The sequence below is a fragment of the Melospiza georgiana genome, chromosome 5 (genome assembly GCF_028018845.1).
Source record: "Melospiza georgiana isolate bMelGeo1 chromosome 5, bMelGeo1.pri, whole genome shotgun sequence".
Taxonomy (NCBI): Eukaryota; Metazoa; Chordata; class Aves; order Passeriformes; family Passerellidae; genus Melospiza; species Melospiza georgiana.
In genome coordinates, this window is record NC_080434.1 from 51,553,185 (window position 1) to 51,578,954 (window position 25,770).

Below are 25,770 nucleotides of genomic sequence, written 5' to 3' on the forward strand. Positions count from 1 at the left end.
GCTGGAAGGGCAGTGCATGGTTCCTCAGTCCTACCCTGCCCAAAAAACCTACTTCTGCTGAAAAACTCTTCCTGGACTTGTGGGAAATTTTGTTGTGAACAAGAGATATGCATGCATCCAACTAACTATATAAAAACACAAAGCAAGTCAATATTTCTTTCAAACACCAAATGCAACCATTTTTCTATACTACATAAAAGTCTCCTGTATAGCACTATACACAGCAGAGCTACAAAATCAAGAGGGGACTGCTCCAGTTCTTACACAATTTTCCTGGATTTCTTCAAATAGCAATTAGCAAAGATAATTAGCCCTGAAAAATCCTATTTCAGTATTGATTATTTTAACAATTCATATACACAGCTGGAGCATCAGTAGAGCAAATATTTATACAGCAATTTTGCAGTATAATTTAATCTTTTAACATGTTTAGCAACAGTATGTATGTTGAGATACAGTCAATTTACTCAACACAGTAGGACTGATGCCTGCCATTTTTGTTTTTTCTTGAGATACAGTAGTATAAAGTGTAATAGTAATATTAATAGTAATAGTCATATAGCGATAGACATATAGTAATAGACACCGTGTGACCACAGCTGCAGAAGAGCCCTGAGGAACAACACAGAAGTATGAAGTAGCCTTGCATGTAAGAAAGATACACACTGAAATCTGAGCATAGGGACAATTAATCAGTGGAGCTGAGCACTCTGCCCAGATGAATCAGCCCTGCTGCCATGTGGGCCATGAGAGTCCAGATTCACTGCTGGGTACTGCTGCTTTAGTGCTCCTGCTCCCTGTGAGAGCATGCTCTCAGCACTGCAGAATGCCACTGACATACACCTTTAATTTATCAGTAAAGATGATTAATGAATACAAATGGAAGCCAATTCATTTATTTTTAGGGTAAAAACCAAAACATCCATGGTTGTAAGCATTTCTCTGCAGAGCCTTTACAAGAAACAATTTCACCTCAGATGAAGAAAAAGCCTGACATGTTCTGCACTCCAGGTCCCTGGTGGTGGGGTAGCCAGGCATCTAACATGAATCTCTCCTCTTACCAGCAGTAACTGATCTACATTTCTCAGCCAAGATCCTACCACACACAGGCAGCTTGGGAACAAGAGGATCAGACAGGGACTGTACAAAATTGGCTTACAGTACATACTGAAATGTTCCTTTTTTGTTCTACAGCATTTAAAATGCTGTTTCATAGTTACTGCATCAACATCATCTTTCTATTTTGACCTTTAAAAGCATTGATTTTATGCATCCTGCTTCATGAAAGAAAACCCAGATACAAGTTTTTATCAATGGCACTACACTTCTAAAGCAGCTAGTCACCTTCATTACCAGATGCTTGAGCTCCAGGTACCCACAACAGCTCTGTAACCTCATGGGCAATCTGTGGGCAAGGGAAAGGCAACAGGCTTCTCCCCACGAACCACAGCAGTGTTAGCACCACTGGCACAAGGATGCTGACAGTGTGGTGCACCTGCCTGAGATGTGCAAGGTGCAGCAGAGACAGGTGCTCTCAGGTGCTTGGTCTGTGTAAGGCTATGAACTGTACTTCTTTCCTTATTATTGACATGACTGGGAGGATGCTCTAATCATGGTTTGAAATTGTTTCAATGTTTCAAGCCTCCATGAATCCAGTTTCTTACTGCCTGGTCATATTTAACTGTTTGGGCTGTAATTTAACTTCATGAAGTTAAAGGGGAAGCAGTTTAAGTGATAAGAATCATCTAGTGACTTGAATTTGGATGAAGGATTTCATTATCTGAGCAAAGACTTGGGGAAAGGAAATACTGTGACTGTTGTTAATTTGGAAAGCAATCAGCACAGAAGAGTGGGATGTGATCAGGGGGTGTTGGGAAGCGAGGGTGTGAAAGAAGGGGAAGAGAATTAATGATTCCACTGGCCCAAGTGGCACAGTCAGGCCAGGCTCCAACTCTGATGCTGTATGATGCTGCACAGTGGGATTTCCTGCCTCTGTCCACACACTGTGAACCTATCTGGGTTCAGAATGAATCAAGACTGGGAGAAGCTGAAATCTCCAGGGCAGTTGCTGATACAGACTCAGTAGGTAGGAAGCCTAATGATTATTCAGCTCAATTCTTACTTATCAGTTTTCCTTTTATTCTTTGCCTTTGCCAAGGCATCTGATTCAAATGAAGAAAACTATTTTCCACTTGACTCTTGAAAATGTACTCTCCTTGTTTTGGGGGTAGGCTTGAAAATCTGGTGTTTGATCTACAGAAATGCTGAACACATTAGTTGAAAGGATAGAGTTTTGAATGTAAGACTGAGTATGTGAGTTGACACATTCATTCTGCCTAGATATGTAAATGAAGAAAAAGACCTAAAGACAAAGTTCACCCAGAAGAAGTGTAATGTTTACATTTACATCAGCTGCTCAGTTCTACTACTGTTGGGTGCTCAAAGAAGCACAGTTTATGTAATCCCCTGCAAATCCTTTATCTTTACCTTATATAGCAAAAACTGTTTGACATGAGATCAAGTCTTTCTAAAGACACATCATTGAGATGGATACCATAGAAAGCCTAATGCCAATAGAAACTACACCACAGCTTTATGAAGAATTTTTGGAATTTTTCATCTCTAACAAAATGCTAATTTCTGTTTCTACAATGCCTGAACAATTTTATTTTCTTTACTAGAGAGTCTAGTAAGAAAAATATTCCTTACTCCCTTTAAAAGTTTGTTTCAATTCCAAGAGTATCAACATAGCAATATACAAGAATGTGGAAATAAACAAGATATTAACAAAAAGAAAACAGACTTTTTTATTTCTCAATAGAAGAAAATGTAATTTTCTTATTAAGAATCTCCTCTCTCAATAAGCAAGACAAAGCCTTCACTAATAATAACAGTAGGGCTGGGCTTATTATATGGGGGAAAAACCTCAAGTTCAAGATTTAATATCTCACTTTTTAAAATTTCTTTTGGAAAAAACACCCCAACATAAAAAGCCAAATTTGTCTGCGAGTTTCAGCAAGGTAGAAAACAACACTAATTTTGCAAAAATTACTTGTCATCGTTGTAAATAGAGTGGTGATATCAAGTGTACTTTACCTACTTTTAAAAAGCTGTAATTTTAGTTGGGTAATAGGCCTTTAAAACACTACCCAGGATCAATTATAGACTCAAGGGATTTTGCCTTGATTTTAACTTGCAAAGCACATCATAACACATAATAATGAATATTCAGTTTTCTTTCCTGTGGTGGAGCAAGTTTTTTCCCACTTCCACCAGTTCCATAGGCATGTCCATAGGAACAGAGGTATCCTGCGTCTCCCCACCACAGCCAGGAGTGAATGGCAGGCACCCCAGGTGTCCAGGCTGATGTCTCCATAGAGGATTAAACTCTTGCCTTCCAAGAAACATGAAGATGTCACAAACCCACAAACAGATACTCCTCTGCTGGATGTTACTCCAGGTAGCTTTATCAACCACAAGCAGAGATAACCACCTGCAATAACTCTTTGAGCATTATTTGAACAGTTTGGCTCTCACAAACATCAGCCATTTAAACTGATCTTTAGTTCTGGTATCGGGAATAGGCACAGCTTTCAAAGTTACATAATGAGAATTAAATATGTAAATACAAAGTTATCACTGGAGATGTTTTTCTAAAGCAATATTGGTTTTGTTTGCATAGCCATTATGTTGAGTGCATATGGAATAACCTGCAAAACAGGCCAAAAAGCACAGCCTGTGCTGTGGGTCTGTGTTTACTCACTCACTGTGCTCCTTATGCAGAAACCCAAACTCACAAGCTATGCTAATGCTGAAAATACATGATCCCACCTAACCATGTGTAATCATAAAGGAACGACAGCAGTTCCTGTATAAACAGGATCTTACAGTTACTAAAGTCCAATTTCAAGAATGAAACAGGAATGGTAACAGATATCATTAACAGATGTGTGGAATGAGACCATGTCACCAACCAGGCAGTGAACACAGAGGGAACACAAGTGACAGAATGAGACAGCTACCAATTGAGCCTGTACTCTGGTTGGGTTTTTTTCTTCCTTGATGAAGGGTCTCCCAAATCACTGGCAGTATTTGTTATGTCACAAATTCAGTTTGTCTTCCCCATTCTTCTCCAAGCCCAGCAATTATTAGCAATTCAGTAGGTTGACAGAATCTAAACATCAGAAAACATTTGAGAGTCCAGTCGTTTTTATTTGGCTTGAACAAATCTATCCCCTTCCAGCGCATAGCAAGTGTGTTCAGTGAAAGAAAATATAGAAGATTTCATTAGAAATTAATTAGAAAATTAAGCAGTCAGTAGAAGAAACACAACGTTAATCAATTCCTTGGTTTCTCTTGGACTCCTAAATTCTGAGCTCTCCCCAGCCTCAGCGCATGGGAGCACACACCCTTAGAGGAAGCAGGCGTTCCGCCAGCCCGGCAGCAGGGGACTGTCACACGTTTATGACCAGGACATGTCCCTCAGAGCTGCGCCGGCCCGGCCTGCCCGCCTGTTCTGGGCGTTGTGTGCCTCCGTGCCCCACAGAGAGGCGGGAGCCATGGAGGCCTGGCACTGCTCTCCTGCCTGCTTTCACCGCGCGGGCTCGCCCGCTCAGCCGGACGTGCCGGAGCACACGCGGCTCCATTTTGAGGAGCTGCTGCCCCAGCGCTCCGGTTCCCGCCGGGACAGCGCCCGGGGCCGCGGGGCCGGTTAAACCCCCGCCGCACGGAGGGGCCGCTGCGGCCCGCGCACGAACGGGCACGGGGCCCAGAGGGACGGGCCGGGTCCGGGAGCGCGCCGAGGCCCAGCCGGGCTGCCCCGGGGGCTCCGCCATGGCCCCGGCCCGGGGCCCGCCCCGGCCGCCCCGCAGCCCCGCCCGTCGCGGCCGTGACGGCAGCGCCGCGCGCCGGGTGGCGGGAGTTGGCGCGAAGGCGGGAGCATGGAGCCGGGAGCGTCCCGCTAGGCACGGGGAGCGTCCCGCCGGGCACAGCGACCGCGCCGCCGCCGCCACCATGGTGAGGGGCTCCCCGCCGGGCCGGGGATGAGCGGGGCGGGGGCAGCGCACAGGGTCCCGCGGGGCCGGGATCGGCCGCGGGGCCGTCGGGGCCCGGCGCGACCTGAGCGAGCCCCCGGGCGGCCCCGGGAGGAGAGGCCGCCCCGCCGCGCTCCTGCCCCGGCGGCCGAGGCTGCCAGCCGTGCCAGGAACGCGAACCCGTGCCCGGGGAAATGCCCTTGCCGGAGGGAGATGTGGCTGAGGCTGCCCAGTTTCCCTTTCCCCGTGGCTGACGCTGCCCAGTTTCCCTTTCCCCGTGGCTGACGCTGCCCAGTTTCCCTTTCCCCGTGGCTGAGCCTGCCCAGTTTCCTTTTCCCCGAAGGCGGGTGGGGTGCAGAGCGCGGAGCGTGCGCTCGGCCGGGGAAGGAATGCGGATGAGCGAGCCCGCTGTGAAGGCGTGTGCTGGAGTGTAACCTCTTCCTTCATTCCAGCGGGAGCACACGTGAGGCGTTGCTGATGACGAGCTGGAGGGTGCACGGTACTTGCAGAAAAAAGAGGGAGGAAAAAGAGCTTGAAAGTCTGGAAGTAAACAAGTGTTTATCGATAACGATGCAACCCTCAGCAGGATGTAAAGAGATTTTAAGCATGAACATATAGGCGTTCCTGTGCTTTCCAAAGTGCTGCTCACCTATGCAGTCACCATAAGATGGTATCGCCTTTTCATTTCTAGCTCAAATAAGTTTGCTTTCATTCTGATGGAGTCTCTGTGGCTGAGACATCTTTTACTGGCTTAACTACAGATGTCATTTTGCAAGTTAAGGTGCAACTCTAGTTTTGGACTCCCCAAAGAGTTTAGGCTTGTTTATAGCTTACACCTGGTGCTCTGCAATGGTGAGTGGTACAGTCTGAGTCTTCTGCTGTACTGACAGAGATCTGCCAGCACTAAGACTCCTGACACTATTAAACTGTGATATTTTCATGGTTTTTTATGGGCCTGCTGATGACTTCAAATTCTTGGAAGAGATCTGCCTCTCCTATGTCCCTGCTATCACCTTGTTAGAAAACTGATCTTCTTGGAAGGCTTGCTTCCTCCTTTCCCACCTTCCCAGGACAAAGGCATTCTCCCTCTCTGTCGTCTTCTGAACATCACACATCTCACAGTGTCTGGGCCTGTCCTAGAAGGGACGAAGGCAACCATGGTTTTTGGGAGTATAAAAGTTGCCTCATCCCATTTCTTTTTCAGTGCTGAAGCGGCTGCTCAGCCATCTCTGCTGCAGTTGTGGGTAGCCCCCGTTAGCTTGATTCTGCAGCATATTCTCAGCTGTGCTGAACTGATCTGTGCAGAGTTACACAACAAACTGATTTGCATTAGAAGGGATTTATTTTTTCACCCAGATTAGTGGCCATGACCCAGTTCCCAAGCAGCCAGCTACAGCAGTACACCTGAGGGAATGAGTGCCCAGGAGCAGGGGTTTCTTGAGTTTCCCCTTCTGAGAGGGACGCTCCTGGCTGGAGCTGGAGCATCACTTACAACCGTGATACTGCTTGTAAAACTGCTGCTGTTAGCACACTCAGTAACTGTTCATTAAGTGTAGTTACCCAAGCAGGTGTTACTGGATTCACTGAAGTGATAGTATAAATCTGATTTTAGTCAATGCAGTTTTTCTGGAAGCACCAAGTGTCAGAGCTGGTGTGTGAGCAAAACTTGCACTGAAATAGGCAGACTGGAAAGAAATATGATTGTTTTGATGTAAGGCCCTCATTGAGACACAGAGTACCTGAAGTAAGGTGCATTACTTTCTACTGCAGTCATTGAGCTAGGTTGGTGAAGTTCAGTTTTCTATCTTGTAGTTTGAGGTGCAGACTGGATTATATGATGTTACTTTGGAAAATAATCTGCCTTACTAAAGACTAGTCTTGTAAAGCACTCCTGGAGTTGCCAGTCTTTGTCCTACCTAACAAATGGGTTTCAGTTTCTGTTTGTGTTTCTCTCCCCAGTAAAAGAGACAGATACAAATCTCCCAAAAGAGAACTTGCAGCCTGGCATGATTAATTACTGTGGTGTTCTTTTACAGTGTAAGATGGAGGATTTGCAGCAGTGGGCAGAACAGGCAAGGGCTGGATGGCACAGCCATACAGCTCTAGGAGAGCTGAGCAGCTTTTTGGCCTTTCAGATGCCAGGCATAACTCACCCCCTGAGTGAGAGTGATCAGACTTCTTAGTTACAGCTCCTACCTAGGTGAAACTGCTCACAGTTCTTCCTTGCTGCTGCTGTGCTGAAGCAGCCCTGGGCAGCCACACCTAAATTTTAGCCTATTTTAATTTTAGCCTTTTGGGCAAGGGAACAGCCATGCTGGTGAGCATCTCCAGGATACACAGGACACATTGCTGTGGGTTTTGGGGGCATCTCCTGGGAGGAAACTTGACAGTTGCAGCCTTTCCTTGTTGCAGCAAGCATAGGTAAATATGAACATAGAGATTTTCCAGCTGGTGGCCCTATATATGTATGGATGGCATAATATATGAAGAGGAAGGTCAGTCAGAGTATGATAAATAGATAAGCCCAGGAGGGAGGAAAGTGGTCCCATCTAGGATCTAAGCTGGTATGATAGATACTTAGGTGGCTTGGTTTCTGCAATTAGTTATGCAGTGAATTAATAATTTATCTGGCACGCCTTTATAAAAAGCATGAAAAATCTGTTTCATGATTCCTGGCTAAAAGCTTCACTGGAAGGTAGCTTTGTTGTTGCCCTGGGGCATACTTTTCTCCCAAGCAGTTCTCTGTTCACTGTTATGTCAGCAAGGGTACCTTTTCCTCTGAGGAGCAGGATAGCTGAAGGAAATTGGTGAATTTATAGCAGAATATTGAAGAAGCCTGTGCATAGATGTCAATCTTTCTTTGTAGCTTAGGGCTGTGTATTTTAAGTTTGCATTTCATAAAACTTGTCTAAATCTTAAAGAATTCTAATAGTATTGCCTGTTCTCAAAACGCCAAAAGGTTCTGGAAAGCTTCTGCCAGAATTACCTACACTTTAGAACTGATTCCAGAACTGGAATCCAAACTCAAGATCAAGTTAGAGGAAGCACAGTGATTAATAAATTTACTAAGTAGCCTTTGGAGAAGCCTGCTGAAAAGCTTTAGAAATTAATTAAAGCAGACATGTGTGGTATTTAGCTGGGCTAGCCAATGTAATACATATTCATGCTACCACTTATAAGGTGTACAAGCTTGATGACTGTAATTTTGGGATATATCCATGTTCCCTCTCAACAATTTCCAGGTAGCACAGAGGTTGGCAGAGCAAGGTAGACTTGCAGAGCACTTCACTTAGTTAATAGTTTTTAGTGAAAACAGTAGAATTAATAGAACCTTGATCTAAAATTCTCAAATATTTTAAAGTAAGGCATTTAAAGATTTAAAGTAACAACTATTAAAAAAAGAGAACTTTAAAAGTCACTTTATTTTGCAATGTTGTATAAAGCATTTAAATTATTTTTCTACATAAAAGATCTAATGATTCTTGTTTTTCTCTTGCCTATGTTACCTTGAGCCTAAAAGGAAGTCAGTAATAATGAGTATAATTGAGTAATTAAGTCCAAATATCTGCTTGGAGACTTTAAATAAATGCTCTCTTCAGACCTCTTAGCTATAGGTATTGGCTGTCAAAATTTCAGTTTGTATAGTACTGCATTTACATTGTAGGAATATGTGTAAAATAGTAGAGTGTTGAAAATCTGTGCTTCAAGGCATGAATTCCATGGACAGAAAAGTGTGAAGTCACATTGAGGAAGAATGATTTTCAATCTACCATTTGTTTAATCCGTATTAATATATGCAGTTAAAACAAAGAGCCTAAATTTTTACAGGAAACAACATTTCCAACTCTAGAAAATTGTTTTAAGTGCACTGAACGAATCTATACATGTCCCAACTTTTGTTTATGCTTTCAAATAATGTGTTCCATTGATTTTAAGCCCTAAATCCAAACTGACAGGGGTTGACTGTTAGAAGAAGCACCTCAAAGAGCCCTTATTATCAATCAGACTTGAGGCCAGTACTTGACTTGTGGTTCCCTGTGATGGTGAGGGAGTGCCAGCTGAGCCCATGGTGGGGAATAGCTCCCAGCTGTGTCCAGGGGAGTCCTGAGCCCAGCCTTTACCTGCTGGCTGGGATTTAGGCCACAGGAGGTACTGCCTTGCTCTAAAATGGCTGCTAACCCTGGAGGTGGTGATACCAACCAGGTACCTCTTTCCTCAAGTTCTTTTAATAAAACTGGATTGCTAGATTTTTTAAATGAGTAGTCAGGTGGGGTTTTTGTGTGTACAATATTGATTTTCTAAAATTTAGGCTCCAGCTGCTGATTTTACATGCTTAGAAAGCTTGTTATGGCTGTATTGTGGTCAGGTACTACAATAAGGTAACAAAACAGATCTTGGTGTTATTTTTCTTTATTTAAATTTAAAAAGTGTCTTGCTGGCTAGTTTTTTAGTGAGATGTAAGTTACCGTCTTAAAAATTTATGAGAAGGTGGAGAATGCAGTATGTGCCATTACTTCACTGTTTCAAGCTCCTGGTCCTTTCTTTCCACATGGGACACTCCTTCATAGCTGTGTTAATAATTTTAACTACAGAAGTAGTTTGGTTTAGGTTTATGATAATTAATCAGAAAAAAAATGTAATTATACATCTGTCTTAAGTAATTGTATTTCATTGCTGCTGGAACTTTGTCTTGCAGTTTGTATTGGTGGAAATCCCAACTAAGGAAGAAATAAATTTTTTTCATGATTCAAAGATTGGAGTCAAGAGGTGTGGGTGTCTGAGTAGCTACTTTTAACTATCTGGCCTTTCTTAGCTGAACTGTAAACAAAATTTCAAAATCAGTAAATGTAATGGAGCTGCTGAGGTGGTGGCCTTCAGTACATTGCCATTATGTAGTGTGAAGAGCTGTCTGTATTTAAAAGTTTATATATCTCTTTCCCTTTTAGGATATCCGGAAATTCTTTGGTGTTATACCTCCTGGAAAGCGACAAGAGTGTGAGACTGTGAAAAGGAGTGAAAAAATTAGAAATGGTGAAGGACCCTCAGGTGGGAAGAAAAGGGAAAAGGAGACTAAGGTTAGTTTTGCTTTTCATATTTATGAAGTACTTGCTTTCACTGATGCTGTATTATTTGTGTATCTAACATTTTTTAAAGGCATGGCTCTTCTCATATACTAAAATAACAGACTATGTTAATTTTTACAGACACGGGAGGAAACTGACACTTAATTTTAACTTCTAGCAGTAAAACTTTTTAGGTGGTGAAGAAAATTGCTGATTTAAAAAATTTGGTTTGTAGGACAAAAGTAGGTAGAAGTTGCTACAGTTAAGTGCTTGTGTAAGAGCAGTCTGATATATTTGAAGTTATTCTGCCTATTGGCCACAGCTCTCTGAGTAGGTTTGCTAATGTAGTCTAATAAACCCAAGGTTTGTGCCCAGTAGATGTAAGCATATCATAAATGTGACATGCTTACAAATGAGGTGAAAGTCTGTTGTGTGGTGCCTGCTGACCAGTTTTTGTAACACCTGTGCAGGAAACATGAACACTGTCTTTGTTGGGATCACTTCCCTAAACCTGCTGCAAAGACCAAATTCTTTAAAATGACAGATTAAAACTAAATTGGGTTCTGGTTTCAGACTACTTTACATGTTAATCTTCTGAGCTGTACAAAAAAGAGCAATGGCTAAAGCTAGTTTAAAAATCACTTAAAGAGTAGAAACATTTCTAATAAGATGGAATGTGTAATGTGAAACACAACAGTTTAGTAGTGAGATACTACTTAAATAAGTATTCTGACTATGTAATTTCAATGTGAAAATTCTTCCTTATTTTCTCTGTGCTGTATCTTTCCCCTCCAAGGCAGGAGTTAGCACAAGACCATTTGTAAATGTGATATTGGAAAACAAATACTTTCTGTTAGAATTTGTTTGAAGCTCACAGATTTGAATGTATGACTGACTAAAAGCTGAGAGGATCTGTTTAATGGTTGAACTAATGAACTGTTACACTTAGGTGAATAGTTCACCCAGTGAAGATGATTCCAAACAGAAGCGGACGAAAAAGAAGAGAAGAATAATCTATGATTCAGGTAGTGTTCACAGTTGTTTCTGAATATTCCTTTGTGTTTCTTGCATCAGCATGCAAGGTTGATTAGGTAAATTGTACATCTGAAAGTTTTAGTGGGTTGAGTTTATAAACAGTTCCTGTTCAGCAGTGAGGAGTAGTAGGAGTACAAAATTAATATATTGCTGCTACCTCTGAAGTGCTGATATTGTTTGGAGATTTGGCAAGTTCTAATCCTTTAGTAGTAGGACAGAAAAAGAGGAACAGTGCTCTAAGCTCTTCAAAAGGGAAAACTGTTTTTTGTTGGGGGTTTTTGGTGGTGGTGTTGATGGTGGTTTTGTTTTGTTTTGTACAGGGTGCCAGTATGCAAGTCAATTGACTATAATCACTGTTTTTAGATATAATTACAATATATTTGTGTTTATCATGGAAAGAGACCCTGAACGTTAGTCCTCTAACACTTGTTAGGTTGTCTCTGCTTTTTCAGTTTCTCCCGTTTATTCATGTGGATGCTGGGATCCATAATCCACAGTAGTATAAATCTGTCATCTCCACAGCTTTTGGGATATGCAGAATGCTTGGTGATATGAGTGGCAGTTCACCAGTGTTCTCCTGAAAAATCAGAGTACCACCTCTGTAGTTTTTTGTCTTTTGCTGTTGTTGTTAGTTTTTGGAATAGGTTTCCATCTACTGTAACACATCAGCATAATAGTGTATTTTTTGTGGGTTTAATGTTGGGATTGTTTTAAAATTTTTTTCGTTTGTTTTGTTTCATTTTGGGTGTTTGGTTTTTTGAAGTAAATTGCTGTGGTATTTTTGAAGGTTGCATTCAATTTCAGAAAGGTTGCTGTACAGATATAGCAGTTACTGAAATAAGAAGCAAAGTATTTGTTGATATGTAAACAAAAAACACTGTCAAGACTGAGTTCTGACTAGATTTTCATTTAGTCATTTATATGGTGGATGGAAAGGAAAGCTGTGCCATATGGTAGGAATGTGGAGTCTTTCTCTCACTCACCTGAATGTATGTGAACACATGTTGACTGATATGTGATCTGTTACTTAAAGCCTGTGTGTATGTGGAGGAAATCTACATTTATGTTGTGGTCAAAACACAGATTCAGAAGAGGAGGTGCAGTCAGTGAAAAAATCCAAGAAGTCACCTGAGAAAAAAGCAGCTGCTTCAAAACCTGGTAAAGTTCTAAAGCGGGATCCTGTTGTTTATATTTCAGAGACAGGTAATGGAAGAAATGTATCATTATATGTATAGTGGGTGGGTTATGTTATAGTGGGATGGATGGTTTGAGAAACTCAAATGTGACCATAAACCTAATATTGAGGAGGACAAATTACATTCTCCTCAAACAAGTTAACCAAAAACGCTTCAGAAGTTTAGCCTCAAGTACTGTAAAGTCAGGAGCAGGGTGAAAAGTGAGGTGATGGTGAGTAGTGGCTTAGGTTGATTTAAATAGGCATATGGTTTAATGAGGTAATGCTTGCTTGCTTAAGAGAATTCAGTAGATTTAGGGGAGGAAGTTAAGTACCTATAATATAGTTTAGCTGCTCACCAGCATCCTTTGAAATGACTGCTGGCTGCAGGGATTTTTATTTTACCTGGTGTATAACCTTCCATGTCTAATCTCTGTGTGACATGTTGGTCACTAAAAAGATCTTTCACCTCTCACAAACATTTATTTTGTCAGTTGCTGCAGTGGTTGTCTGAAGCTGTACCTTCTGTCTTGTTCCTTCTGTATTTGTCTCTGGAGTAGAGTTGTTTACTAGCCACAGTAATTCCTGAAGAAACTGTGATTGAATTAACAGACTTGAATCCAAATCTGTTTTGATAAAACATGGTTTTTAAATAATAGAATTTCAGTAGGGCTTCTGTAATCCCTCTTTGAGTTTTATTATACTTATTTTGGAAGAGTGGACCCTGTCCTTAGGTATGGTAGTATTTTTTTTGTAAGTTTATTGCTGAACATAAACATTGCCTCCCTATAAAAATACCATGCATTTTTAAAACAAAAAGGGATTGTTTGCTGCAGTATTGCATTAGAAGTGTGGCTCAGCTGTTTTTTTCTACACCTTTCTTCCTCCTTGGGGTCTTTTATGTCTCTAAGATAGATACATTGAGCTTATTCTGCTTGTCCTTGGTAGTTGACCTGACATACTGCTGTACCACATCAGGTATTCAAATCAGCTCAATTTTCCAAAATAATATGAATGTTTTATTTGTCTTATTTATCCTTTTACTCAAAGCTTTGTTTCCTTTAACAGTTTTTCACACTATTCTTTCCTAATTAAAAGGATCTTTAAAAGCATTTATCCCAGAGTAGGTAAATGATCAAATTCCTGGGGAATAAACAGCATATGTTTAGGTTTATTGTGCAATTCCAAGTGGTGTAATCAAATTTTTCTGCACAGGGATACCATGGGAACAGTAGTCAAGGTTATTAGTGAAATCCCTGAAAACCTTGGGCTCAAGGTTACTCTTATCAAAAGAGTCTGAAGTACACACAGGTTTGATTTAACAGTGTATTCTAAAACAATGCCTTTATAACCTTGAGACGTAATGCTTGAATTTTGTTTACTTATAATTTCTATAAATGGTTTCTTCAGCTTGATGGAACTGTCAAGCTGAGTGCATTGAAGTGGTATTGATACAGCAGTTGGCTTGAGATAAATGTGTTTTACAGGAATATAGACATATAGATAGAAAAGGTCATAACAAAATTTATAGATGTTTGTTCTTTTTTTTTACTGTTATAGAACTGAAAACTTAATATCAAGAATATGCTGCTTGGACTCACTCAAAAGTCAGAATCTTTTTCTCAAGGGCTTTGCCTATGGCAGTGTATTAAAGAGCCTTTTGGCATCAAGAAGGCAGTAGAAGTTTGGTAGTTAATTGCCTCAACCTATTTTTCAATTTAATTTGAAACTTTCTTCCTCTTATTGCTGGAATTTCTTTTCAGCTGATCTATATATCTCTGTGGTATCCAGCTTTCTCCAGAAGTGTTTGGGAAAATGAACCTTTTGGTTTGTATAAAAGTAGACTGATGTGGATTATTGTGTTGCTTTTCTTATTGGCTTGTGAACAAGTTAATTTTTTTAAAAGGCAAAAAAAGCAAGAATAGTTGCTCTTTGTTTTTATTGATACATTTACTCTAAATAAATATGTAGTTTAATGATGGTCAATGATAAAACTAAGTTATTCTGCACAGTAACAAGGGGCAAAAAAAGACTTTTATTAGCAGTACAGTCTTAGGGAATTGGGACAAATCCAAGTGTTCATTGTATTTGTTAAAATAGTACAATGTATAAATAGTGTACTTCCACTGTTTAATGAAGTGTGGAACCTTGAGCTTTGTAGGTGACCTGTTAGTGTGGTTTGTTGAACCTCATCTGGTTTCATCATAGGTGGTTATTCAGCAAGAATTTTGACCTTGCTTGAAGTGAATTCTTACCTTTCATAGACATTGTGTAGAGGCAGTCATGTATGTGTAGCAATTGCCTTGATTGCTTGAATATTTTTAAAAATAGAAAAACCTTATAGTAGTGGCAGGCAGAATTATTTATAAAGGTGGAAAAATTATTAGGTAGGAACTGGGGAGGTCTGCAGGTTACTGGAAAATGGTTTCTTTAGAGCTTAGAAGACAAGACAAAAAGAATAGCTTGTGAAGGTCCTTGATAATACAGATACTTTTAATGTAGAGAATATTGGGGATAGAGAAACAAACAACAAAGCAAACCCAAACAACCTCAGACAAAAAATTAATTAAGTGCTAATACTGGTGGGCAAAAAAATAGTCCCTACATCCAAGCACAGGTTCAAATGAGCAGCAGGTTGTCAGTGAATAAGCATGTCTTTCACTGAAATATTTTATAGGGAAATAAAATGTTGTCACTGGCACTTCCTGGGCAATACTTATTTATGGAAGATGCTATACTTGAGTGAAAATGTGAGGAGGAGATAAATAGTACTGTGGGTACCAACTTTGCCCTGAAGTGTTTCGTGGAAGGTCAGTTGAGAAGCTGTAGCTAAACCTTTAGGGAGTTTTGAAATGCATTTGAGGAATGAGAGTGGGTTCTGGCAGAAATCCTGTGAAGAGGCAGGGATGGGTGTTGTGGAGGAGAATGCAGAAGTTACTGAGGAGTGAGCCTGTTTAAAGTTGATTTGGTTAAGTTTGAGAATACCTGCAGTAAGGGCCATGCAATGGTAAATGTGCTCTTGTACTCAAACTCTTAAGAGTTGAGTGTTGTATGAACATAGTGAGTGTATGATAGTAGTTAACTCCCTGAATAGGAGAGTAGCTGTAAACCAGAGGTGTGCATGAAATATTATAATCTTACTCTTATATAAGTGGTCTTTTTTTCTTTCTACAGAAACTAGGATAACAGCAATACTGAGAAATAAATGTTATTCTGACTAAAAGAAGGATTCATGTATCAGAAGATATTAAAATTACTTGTCAGCCTGTATTTCAAACATGAAATAAAATTAATTTTAGTTTAGTCTCTGTAGCAGGTCTTTAAGCTGTAGCTGTGTTAGCTCAAGATGTTGCTGTTTTCCTCTGCCTGTTCCTATTCTCTATGTTGGAGGCCTTCTTTCTCCCTTTCAGATCTCCTTATTGAGCTGCCAGAGTAACTGGTCTTAACTGGTTAATCTCTTGGATTAGTTCAAAATATAAAAAGAGGATTTATGTTTGGATTTTTTTTCTATGCTGATTGATTTTGTTTGAAAACAGAGCACAGTGTCCTGAGAGGCTCAGTAAGCTGAGCTGCCTGAGCTGCAGCTGGAAAAAATTAGCACATTTATACTTGACTGGATTACTCAAAGTTACCTTTTTTCCCATTCTGTAATGATTCACATGGCATTACTGAATATTCCTGTCACACAGGTGACTTCAGGCCATTAAGTCAGAACAGGAAATTTCATTGCGTGGTGGGATTCAGATCTGCTTTTGTGAACTGCTGTTGTAGGAAAGTAACTTGCTCAAGTGAATAAAAGTTTCAATAATAATAAGCTGGAATGAGTTACTGGACTGATCCCTTGTAATTACTTGCTGAGGTTACACACAGAGCTGCTTTTTGCCAAGTGCAAGTGTTTCATTTGGAAGGAGTTGTTATAATTGATGGGTTTGCAGATTAAGATAATTTACTTTGGTTTAAATATATTCAGCCGCCTTATGTATTTTAGTGGTCCCAAACTAAGCATATAGACTTGACTAACAATTTTATTTGGTATGTGTTGCACCAAGGATATCAAAGGCTGTGTAGTTTGGCACTCAAGTGTCTAACTCATGGTAGTTAATTGCATTTCAGTGTTGTATCCCTAAACCTTTTTATCTCAAAGTGAAAAATAAAGCAGAGGCAACTTTCTAAGTCTGTAACTGAAAAATCCAAAGGTAAATTTGTTTCAGGAGTGTAAAGGTGAAATGATTCATGTAAGGTTTATATTTTTATAACAGCTCAGAACCTTGACATGTCAATATAGGCCAAATGCTAACAATTGTGGTTTAAAGTGCATGTTTGTAGTACATCTAAAATCAGTTAGCTTTTTGAGAAATGGCATGAAAAATCTAACATGACTTAATGACATAATATCTAGGTTTTTAAATGTAGGTTGCAACTACTAGCTTTTTTAAATGAGGAGAAAGAAAAAATGCACTTTGCTAATCACATATAGCATCTGTTCTTTGGAAGGAGTTGCAAGGGTGGAGTTGGAATAGACTTGCTGGCTTTTTTGAGAAGTGGTTATCTTAAAGTTAACCTTCTTAAAGAGTTACTTTAGGCAAAAGATGAGTACAAAACTCAATCCTGCAAGTGTTGGGAGTGTTGGCTGCTGAGCCATGCATAGGTAAAGTAAATAAAGTCAATACCAGGGCTGTAGACAAACTTTATTTTCTGCACCCTCCATTTAGCTTAGACTGCAATGCCTGTTGCTGGAGATGGCAGGTCCTGTAGCACAGGAACTGTTTAAGTACTTGTGCAGAAGAGGTGTCACTGAAACTGAAAAATGTCCACAGTATTATAATTTTTTACAAGTAACTTAGATGTAATGATTTTAGGATGTAGTCCTTTAGCTCTATACAGAAATCCTTATGTAGTAGTCTACAAATGCCATTCAACATACCTAATAATAAGTAGAAACTAGGTATGCTCTATACATGCCCTGCCTATATTTGGAGTTGGTTTTATGACATCATAGTAGCAGGCTGTCCCTGCCTCAAATGTTTTGTATCCTAGGTAGAATAGGAACCAGGGAATTACATTTTCTAGGGATGAGCAACTCAACAGTACAGAAATAATAAATTAATAAAATCCATTGTTCTTGGGGCTTGTCCTATGCTGCTTGTTGCCATTGTCCCTCTGTGCAATAGAGTACTCCCTTTTTAGATTGGCTGAGGTCATTCCTGTACCCAAGCCTTTTAAAAGGATCTGAATTTATTTTTAAAACAGCTGAGATAATTTTTATCAGGCTCAGTTAGGGAACAACCACAGGTGTTGTTCAGTAATCAGCAGGTGAAACTCTTTTAAAAAAGGATGAGGGTAGGAAAGAGGAATACAAGTGACCTGCTGGCATTGGGTTATTAACATAATTGTGCTGCTGCTGGAACAGTGTATGAAATGAAAGCCAGCTGTGCTTTAACGTCATGGAATAGCTCTTAAAACCCCCAGGATGGTGGTTGTTTGTTGCTAGGGAAGTTTGTCCTTCTGCATTGCCTGGCATAACAGATCCCAGCTTCATGTGTAGTGTTTGTGTACAAAATAATTAAAAGCAATCTCCTGATGGTCACTGCCTGTGTGTTCCATTGATCACATGATTAGCGTGCCCTTTGCTGCATGTACTTGATTTCCAGAAGCCTCAACTAGAATATATGGTCTTTACTTGTGTTTGTAGTTCTGAGCTGCTGGGAAAAAATAGTGTATGTTCAGGGTATTTTTTAATTTTTATTTCATTTTTCATTCATAGCACACAAAAATGGATCAATGTAAACAGGAAATACTGTCCTTGGAATAGTTGTGTTCTGCTCTAGAAAGGTTTTACAACAGAAAAGTCATTTAGTTGATGCTGAAATTGATTCCTGTTTCTCAGTGAAGTCCATTCCCCCATGTAAGGCTGTCTTGAGGTTTGCCCAGCAGTTGCTATAAGAATGCAATTAATCTACAATTTTTGCAAGTTAAAACCCAAATTTTCATTTGTATTTTCCACAAATTATTGTCTTGCTTCTTATAAATAAGAGGACATCTTTTTCCTTTTACAGGTCATATGTTGAGCACCATTGACCTGATTAGTGCAGCAGCAATAGTATCACCACTGTCTTGGCACTTTCAGAGCTGTAAATCAAGTTGCCTTCATGCTTATAAGGAGACTGGAAGTGTGCAGCTGATTAACTTTGCTGTTCACTTCTGTGGCAGCAGGTGTGTGGGAGCAGTTTGTTTTGAGGAACAGTGATGAGGTTTTGCTAAAGAAGTTGGTGTTTATCAGTACCTGAACTAAGGGGAGTGCCTGGAGATCAGGTGAATTTGTGATGTGCTCATGGATTTCCTGAACCTGGGATGAAAATGTAGCCTGAGTGTCAATCCCCTAAAGCCTCTTTTGAAACCCACTTTTAATAGAATCAGGCTGGTTTAGTTTCCTAATGACAACTTCTATGTTCTCATTCTCATTTTTCTTTATTTTTATTTATCAGTGTTCATAAGTGAGTCTCTTGTCTGTCTTCAGCCACTGCTTGCAGTCAATAAATGCTTCTAATCCTGTCATTTCTTGGAACAACATAATTAAAGTCAAGTTCTAACTATTGATAATATGTAGTGCTGTCTTCCTAAATGACTTGAGTGCATAATTTTTTAAATTAAAATCTAATTGTATTTACTCTACTTCTTTCTACTTAAGAGAAAGCAATATCCTGTTGGGTTTTATTGCTATTTATGGTTATAAGGGAATAATGAAAAAAATCAATATTGCACACAGATCCTCTGATAACAGTAATGATAAGTAAAAGTTCTTTTTTAGCATTGAGCAGTCCTTAGTTTAAGAAAAGCTGGGAGCTGGGGGTCAGAGTAGGATTTGTGTAATCTTAAGACAAATAAATGTAATTACTTCTACGTTAACTGCTGATTTATAGTAACAGTATATTTTACTCCTGCAAATGTTTTTTTTTTTTTTTTGTTAAACTGAAAAATTTGAAAGAACCAGAAATATTCTTGAAGTTATTTGAAATAAGTAATCTCCTATTCAGACTTGAAACTATTGTATATCAGGAGTCTACAGCATGTAGTGTCCAAATCTCCCTGAATAGTCACAGTTTGTTAAATGGAGCTAAATGGCAGCAGGACATTTACTGCTGCATTGGGAAAATAAATTGTGTTGAGAATAGTAAAGCTTTTAGCTTTGTGTAAAACCTGCTGCTGTCACCTGAGGGCCTGAGATTGAATTTTCTCTTCCATATAATGCTTTGTGAATTGACTTGGCTGAAATGCCACTTTCTCTTAGATAAATTTTTGTCTTTAGGCATTCTAGAGATGCATCTTTGTGTTAGTTTTTTCCCTTTCTGAACTTGCTCTCCCAGCAATAGGTGGAATCCTGCTTGGTTCTCATTATAGTCTGCCTAGTAAGTGCTCAGTGGCAGCAAGTTCTGGCTGATGCCTGAAACACTCCAAAACACTGCCATCTGTTGAGAACAGGTGAAACAAAAAGCAATTGTTTCCCTCCATCTTTGCCTAGAATACATCAAAAATAAGAGGTGACAGACTAGGGATAGATATAAACAAAAACAAGAGATGACAAGTAGGGAAGTGGTAAGAAAACAAATTTTTGTACGAAAAAATATGTGGGGACTTAAATTAGGTGTTGCTGGAAAATGAGCGTGTTTTTGTGATAATGCTGTCAATTCAAGTTCTGTTGAAAGGAGGATGTTTAGAACAATCTGTGTTTATGATATGTTGAGGTGAGTGTCTAAAGCATCTCTATTTTGAGAAAAGTAAAACTAGACTTCAGTTAGAGGCATGCAAATAAAACTGCCTCTGTTTCTGTTCCTCTCAAGTCTTTCTGCCGCTTTTATAGTGTCTAGTATTAATTTTGGGCATTTTCTTTCAGTGTATTTGCTCACTTTGAGTTTATAGAAGAATTCACAAAGATGATGCTTTTACCATTTGTAGAAGTTTGTCCAGGGATGTTTATTTTCTGTGCTGTTGTATTAATCTAATCATGTGGCAGTGAAATATGCGGGGGTTTTGTATGCCTCAGTGAGAGGGTTTCATTTGTAGAACTGTCAGTAAGACTTCACAACATGACATAAAACTCTTTGAAGTCCTTGGTATTCATTTTTTGTTGATTGATTGATTGGATGAAAAGTTTGGGTTCAGAATGAATGAACAGCCATCAAACCCTCTTTATTTTTCATTGCTGGGCAGACCATGTCTTGATTATTAGAGAAGAGTCTGAAAAGGAGAGATTAAAATTTTGCTCAGTGGTCTGTGGGCTAATTCTCAGTAAGACTGTGTATGCCACTTTTCCTCCTCCTTTCAAACTGAAAAATCCATTTTTGTCTTGCTGACCTTGTCTGATTTCTGTGTTCTGTGAAATTGTTGCTTTTCTTTTAGTTGGTTTTGACTGTACTGGAAGGAGGTGTGTTTAAGTGCAGAGATGCAGAGAAATTCACCTTTTCTAAATTGGAAAAAGTGAAAAAATGGCATTGAAATGTTTTTGCTAAAATATTCATAAACTATGAGCAATACTTAAACAATAACTAGGAAGCTTACTCAAGAATCCCTTTTTCCTTTTTTTTGGTACAGAAAATGTTCTGATATTTTTCCTTGGTTTGTAACGTAAGATTGATTTTTGAGAATACATGTCTACAAAGCCTATGTTAGCTGCTTTGTTGATGAGTACTATAAAGTAATAAAATAAATGTGCCTTTGTGCATCACATAAAATGTGAAGGAATAGTTGTACCGTACAATTTGACATTAATTAAGGAGGGAGTTCAAATTTCATTAATCTAGATCTTCTGTTTATTTTCCTCATTTAAGAAGGGAAGGCATTTCTTGTGAACTTGTCTAATTGAGAGGGAATGTGTGAGCACAAGTAACAATGTTGTGTTGTTATTTCAGTACTGAATCTGTTCAGACTCGAGTTATGCTATTCAAGGTGTTAAATGCTATGTGTTGTGCAACTCAGCCTTTTCTTCAGAAAACTTCTGAATGCCTGTAGCATTTTTTTAGGATTTGAGGTGATGTAATGTGCCAAAATAGTTCTCTTGGCAGTTCTGTTATTAGAACTTGAGTTCTGTGTACCAGAAGTAATGGAATTCTCTTTGTGTTTAGATGAAGATGATGATTTTGCCAATAAAAGAGTTTCCCTGAAACCGAAGGAGAACGGGACGTCAGGGGTTGGTTGTCCAGGAACAAATAGTGTGAAAAAAGAGGAGGTAAAACCACAAGCTAAAAGCAAGCCCCTCTCTCCAGTGAAACAAACTCCCACCTCTGCACTTGATTTCTTTGGGACAAGGAGTGTCCAACGCTCAGAAAAGAAGCTGGTAGCAAGTAAAAGGAAAGAGGTGAGTACTGGTGAGGTTCCTTTAGGCTGCTTGTGTGTCTGATTGCAGCTCAGAAATGCTGAAGTGCTGCTCCTACCTCCTATTACTCAGTATGAGCACTCACATAGAAGTTGAGCTCTCATGATCCATCTGTGTGTGCATGTCAAGTCCTCAAATACAAGTTTTGAGCAGTGTTTCCATGTTTGATAAGATAGCACAAAGTTGAAGGTAGTATTTTCTTTAGTGCCCCTTCTCAAGTGACTTTCCTTGAAATCCATTAAGTTTTCTGAGGTTGTGAGTGGAAGAGATAGCTTATATTTGAGGGTGGAGGGCAGGCCAGGAGAGGGAGAAGGTTGTTTTCCCAAGCTTTATGGGGCACATATTCATGGAATAACAAAGCACCAAGTAAAAGTATGGAGGAACTTAAAAATTCCCAGTGCTGTTAGGATGTATTTTTCAAGTGGGGTAACTGTGATAGCTTGAGAGATTTTCAGCATTGTTTAAAGAGTTGAGATACTGATATTGTAGCATGGTCTTGTTTTGAATAACAAAATCCCTTGAAAATAGCCTTGTTTAATAGTGTTTAGGTTAGAGAGCTGGAAATTGATGTTGCATGTCTCATTCACAGTCCTTTTCTAGAAGCATACAGAAGGAATCTATACATACGAAATTATTATAATTGACACAGTAATGGGGTAACTGAGTAATTGGTCTTTTTTTCTTTAATATAGCTTTCACAGAGCAGAGACAGCACACTAGATGATGAGGCCATTGCTAGGCAACTGCAGCTTGAAGAAGATTCAGAGGTAAAAGCTCTACAAATTTAATGCTCTATATCAAGAGCAGTTTGTTTAACTTAAAATTGGTTTTCCTTAGGAAGTTAAGATGGACTTTTCAGGTACGCTATAACTAAATGTAATAAAATTCATCAATATGTGCAAGCCTGGTCACACAGTTATTTTTATAGGCACTATTTCAGTTATGTAAATAGAATGTATCACTTAGTCTGGATAGAGAGAAAATATATTTTCTCTGTCTGTGCAGCTGATCTGCTTCTAATAATCCTGTCTTTCACACAGAATTCACTTTCTGCTTCCTCATGTTTTGATGGTGTTACGTTTTTTTTCATTCTCTGGAGTAAAAAATTAAAAGTCATTGCCATCCATGATCTGTCTTATATGTCTTTTAAATTTTCTTATAGTTGAGAAAAATGTGAATGGCCCTTACATGTCTTAAACTTTCCTATTTGAATCAGTACTACTATGAGGGGAAGGTACACATATTTACTTGCTTTTGGGAAAACTTGATTTCCCACATATATTTGTAATATTGAGTATTGTTTGAAATAAGTAGATTGTACAGACAAATCTGCACCTCTGAAAGTAAGGATGAGAGTGAGTGAATCCAGCTTTACCCTACTAGAAAGTTAAACAACCTGTCAGGAAAAATAAGATGATGTCTTTATTTGAACTGATCTTACCCCTAACAGTCAGAGTTTGTGTGCACCCCAGTACTTTATATCAGGGGTGTCTCTGCCTCAGTCTGCTTTGCACTGGGTGCTCTCTGCCCTTTCCCTTCCTCACTGTACTCAGGGAAGGTAGATTTCACTGTATGGACACATACCAACAAGGCTGTGGCATACTGGTTTTATAAAGTCATCCATTGGGTTCTTAGAGCATGGCATGTTGGATTTCAATTATGAAAGTAATTTTGTTGTTCTCTTGTTGAAACAATGGTCAATATTTATTGGCAATAATGAACACTATTCATGAATAGAAAAGGCTTTCCCCAAGGTACCATATTGCACAGGAAAGGTAACCAAAGGATCAGTTATCATTGCAGATGTCAGGTTTATGTTGTTAAGTGAAATAAAAATGAAGCCAAACTGACTTTGGTGAAGTTTTTTTACAACTAATAAATTACTCTCACAGATGTTGTGCACTGTTTGTTTTTACTGGTTCTTCCATCAGAGAAAAACACCTGTATGAGTATAAGTAATAGAAAGTTAAAGTATATTTACTTCCCTAAAGTAAATAGAACTGACACTAAGAGCAGGGCTAAGGGCAGTAGTTAAGTCCTCCAAAACAGACAGAATTTTTTAATATATATTTTTGCTAATAGTAAATGAGAATAAAGCATTCATTCTGGAGATATTATAGTGTTTAATATTGTTACTACTTGTCTTTTGGGACTGCTTTTGATAAAGCCAGCAGGTTACATGTTGTTGCAGACTGTTTGTTGTGAGGTGCAGCCTTCAAAGTTTTTATTATTTAAAATAAAAGGGTACACAACAATAATATATATGAAAGAAAAACTCATTTGAAAACAGCTTATACAGGCATAATAATGTTTCTAGTGCAACAAGTCAATTTTTCTCACTAGATTTAACTAGTCTTGCTTCCTGGGGGAGACAAGTAATTCTTCAGTTTCCAGAAATTTATTTGCCTCTGATAGGACACCCTTTTTCTAGCTATGTGCTCACTTAAGAGTTTTTGTAAAAATACACTAGAGTTAGAACTTGTTTGGCATTAGCCTAAAAATCTTTTTTTTTTTTTCCTTTCAGCTGGAGAGACAGCTGCATGATGATGAAGAATTTGCTAGAACTCTGGCCATGTTGGATGAAACACCACAGAAGAAAAAGGTTGAATTCTTTTTAAACTTACACTTTCAGGAGTTGCATTGCTTGGGAGTGTTCTTATTTATACACCTTTGTTTTGAGACTTCCATACAAATGCATTAAAAACAGCAGGAAAATGTTTTCATGGAAGCAGCATAGCACTTCTTATACTTCCCTCCTGGCTTCTCCTTGCTCATTAAAGGGTGTCCTGCCTAATCAGACAGTGTGTGCTGGATGCCTCTGTAGGGATGGTATTTAAGTTCTAGTCCCAGTTAAGTGAAGAGTGTTGCTGTGTCCCTGTGGTAGCTTGGGACACACATCCCTGACTTTGGCATTGTGTGTTTGTTTAGGCTCGGAAAAACACAGAAGGAGAGCAAACAGGACAGAGCATCAACAGCAGCCCTAATGCAACAGCAGGGTCCAGGCAGTCAGAAAGAGGTAGGACACAGAAACTGAAAAGCATTGCACTAATTTATAATATTAATGAGATACATTTTTGTATATGAACTCTTCTCCCTCTGCCTCCTATCAAGTAAAAGCAACAGACTCAGCTGGTGCAGCCATGAATTACTCTGCGAAGCCACAAACTAAATCTGAACAGTTGAAAGGTTCTTGTTTACCCCCACAATCATCTAATGGTAGAAAAGAAGAGATTGCTGAAAAGGAAAGAGGTGCTCAAAATTCACTATCAAGAGGAAAAGCAGCTTCAGGGAAAGAAGAGAAGACAACACCAAAGAAGGAGAAAGTTTCTCCCAAGAAGACTGAGGTAGGAGCTATCAAAATTAATTTAGATGTCTTGGTGGAGTTTGCAGGAAAATAGTTTTCATTTATTATAGGTGTCACTGTTGTAACTTGGTGCTTTGAATCTCCTGAGCATCTTTTAAGATTTTGAATTCTGGTAAGACTGTAAGTTCCTTCCTTACAGCAGTTGTAAAACTAAGTGGAAAAAATTATCTGACAAAGTGTAAAATAAACAGATGAAGGACCTGAGGTTCTCTAATGCCCATTAAGGTGTGCAGGTACACTGCAAAATCAGTTCTGTGCTTTCTCTTGTTTAACTTGGCTGGAAAATGCAGAATGCAGGAATTCTGACACTTAGTGAGTGCAAACTTACTGATGTCAGCGTGGTGAGTTAAGGATCTGTTCTATGGTTAGTTAAAATGATGGGTGGCATTGTTTAGGTAGTTATATTTCTCTCCCTAGTCTCCTATTTTTTCTTATTATTGATATGCTATGTAAGAATAGAATTTGGGGTTTTATATCTGATTCAGTAACTGTATTTGTTGAGCACTGGCAGTTACTGGCAACATTAAAATGTACTTCTTAATCATAGAGTATGAAGTACCCCATTTTGACAATTAAATAGCAGTTGTAATTAGAAGGGAGAGCCTGCACCTCCTTTTGAGGTGAGTTTTTAACAGTTGTTTGCTGATCAACAAGCTTAAGTGTCTCTTAAAGTGTACTTCATAGTATTTCTACTTTTATATAAGTGTAGGTCACAAATAGGATGTGAATTT

The 25,770-nt window shown here is 39.1% G+C and overlaps 1 protein-coding gene across 3 annotated transcripts in view; it reads left to right on the forward strand.

Annotated features, from left to right (window-relative positions):
• The first annotated feature begins 4,914 nt into the window (after positions 1-4,914).
• RFC1 (replication factor C subunit 1) overlaps positions 4,915-25,770 on the forward strand; it is a 33,268-nt gene continuing 12,412 nt past the window's right edge. Inside the window, exons 1-9 of one of the 3 annotated variants that reach the window (XM_058025371.1) lie at positions 4,915-5,016; positions 9,980-10,108; positions 11,046-11,121; positions 12,215-12,334; positions 21,425-21,657; positions 22,368-22,442; positions 24,200-24,277; positions 24,604-24,691; positions 24,787-25,019. In XM_058025371.1, the coding sequence (XP_057881354.1) occupies positions 5,014-5,016; positions 9,980-10,108; positions 11,046-11,121; positions 12,215-12,334; positions 21,425-21,657; positions 22,368-22,442; positions 24,200-24,277; positions 24,604-24,691; positions 24,787-25,019 (1,035 nt within the window). In that variant the 5' untranslated portion in view covers positions 4,915-5,013. The remainder of the gene's footprint in view (positions 5,017-9,979; positions 10,109-11,045; positions 11,122-12,214; positions 12,335-21,424; positions 21,658-22,367; positions 22,443-24,199; positions 24,278-24,603; positions 24,692-24,786; positions 25,020-25,770) is intronic. The other 2 variants (XM_058025372.1, XM_058025373.1) reach the window with 2 other exon arrangements.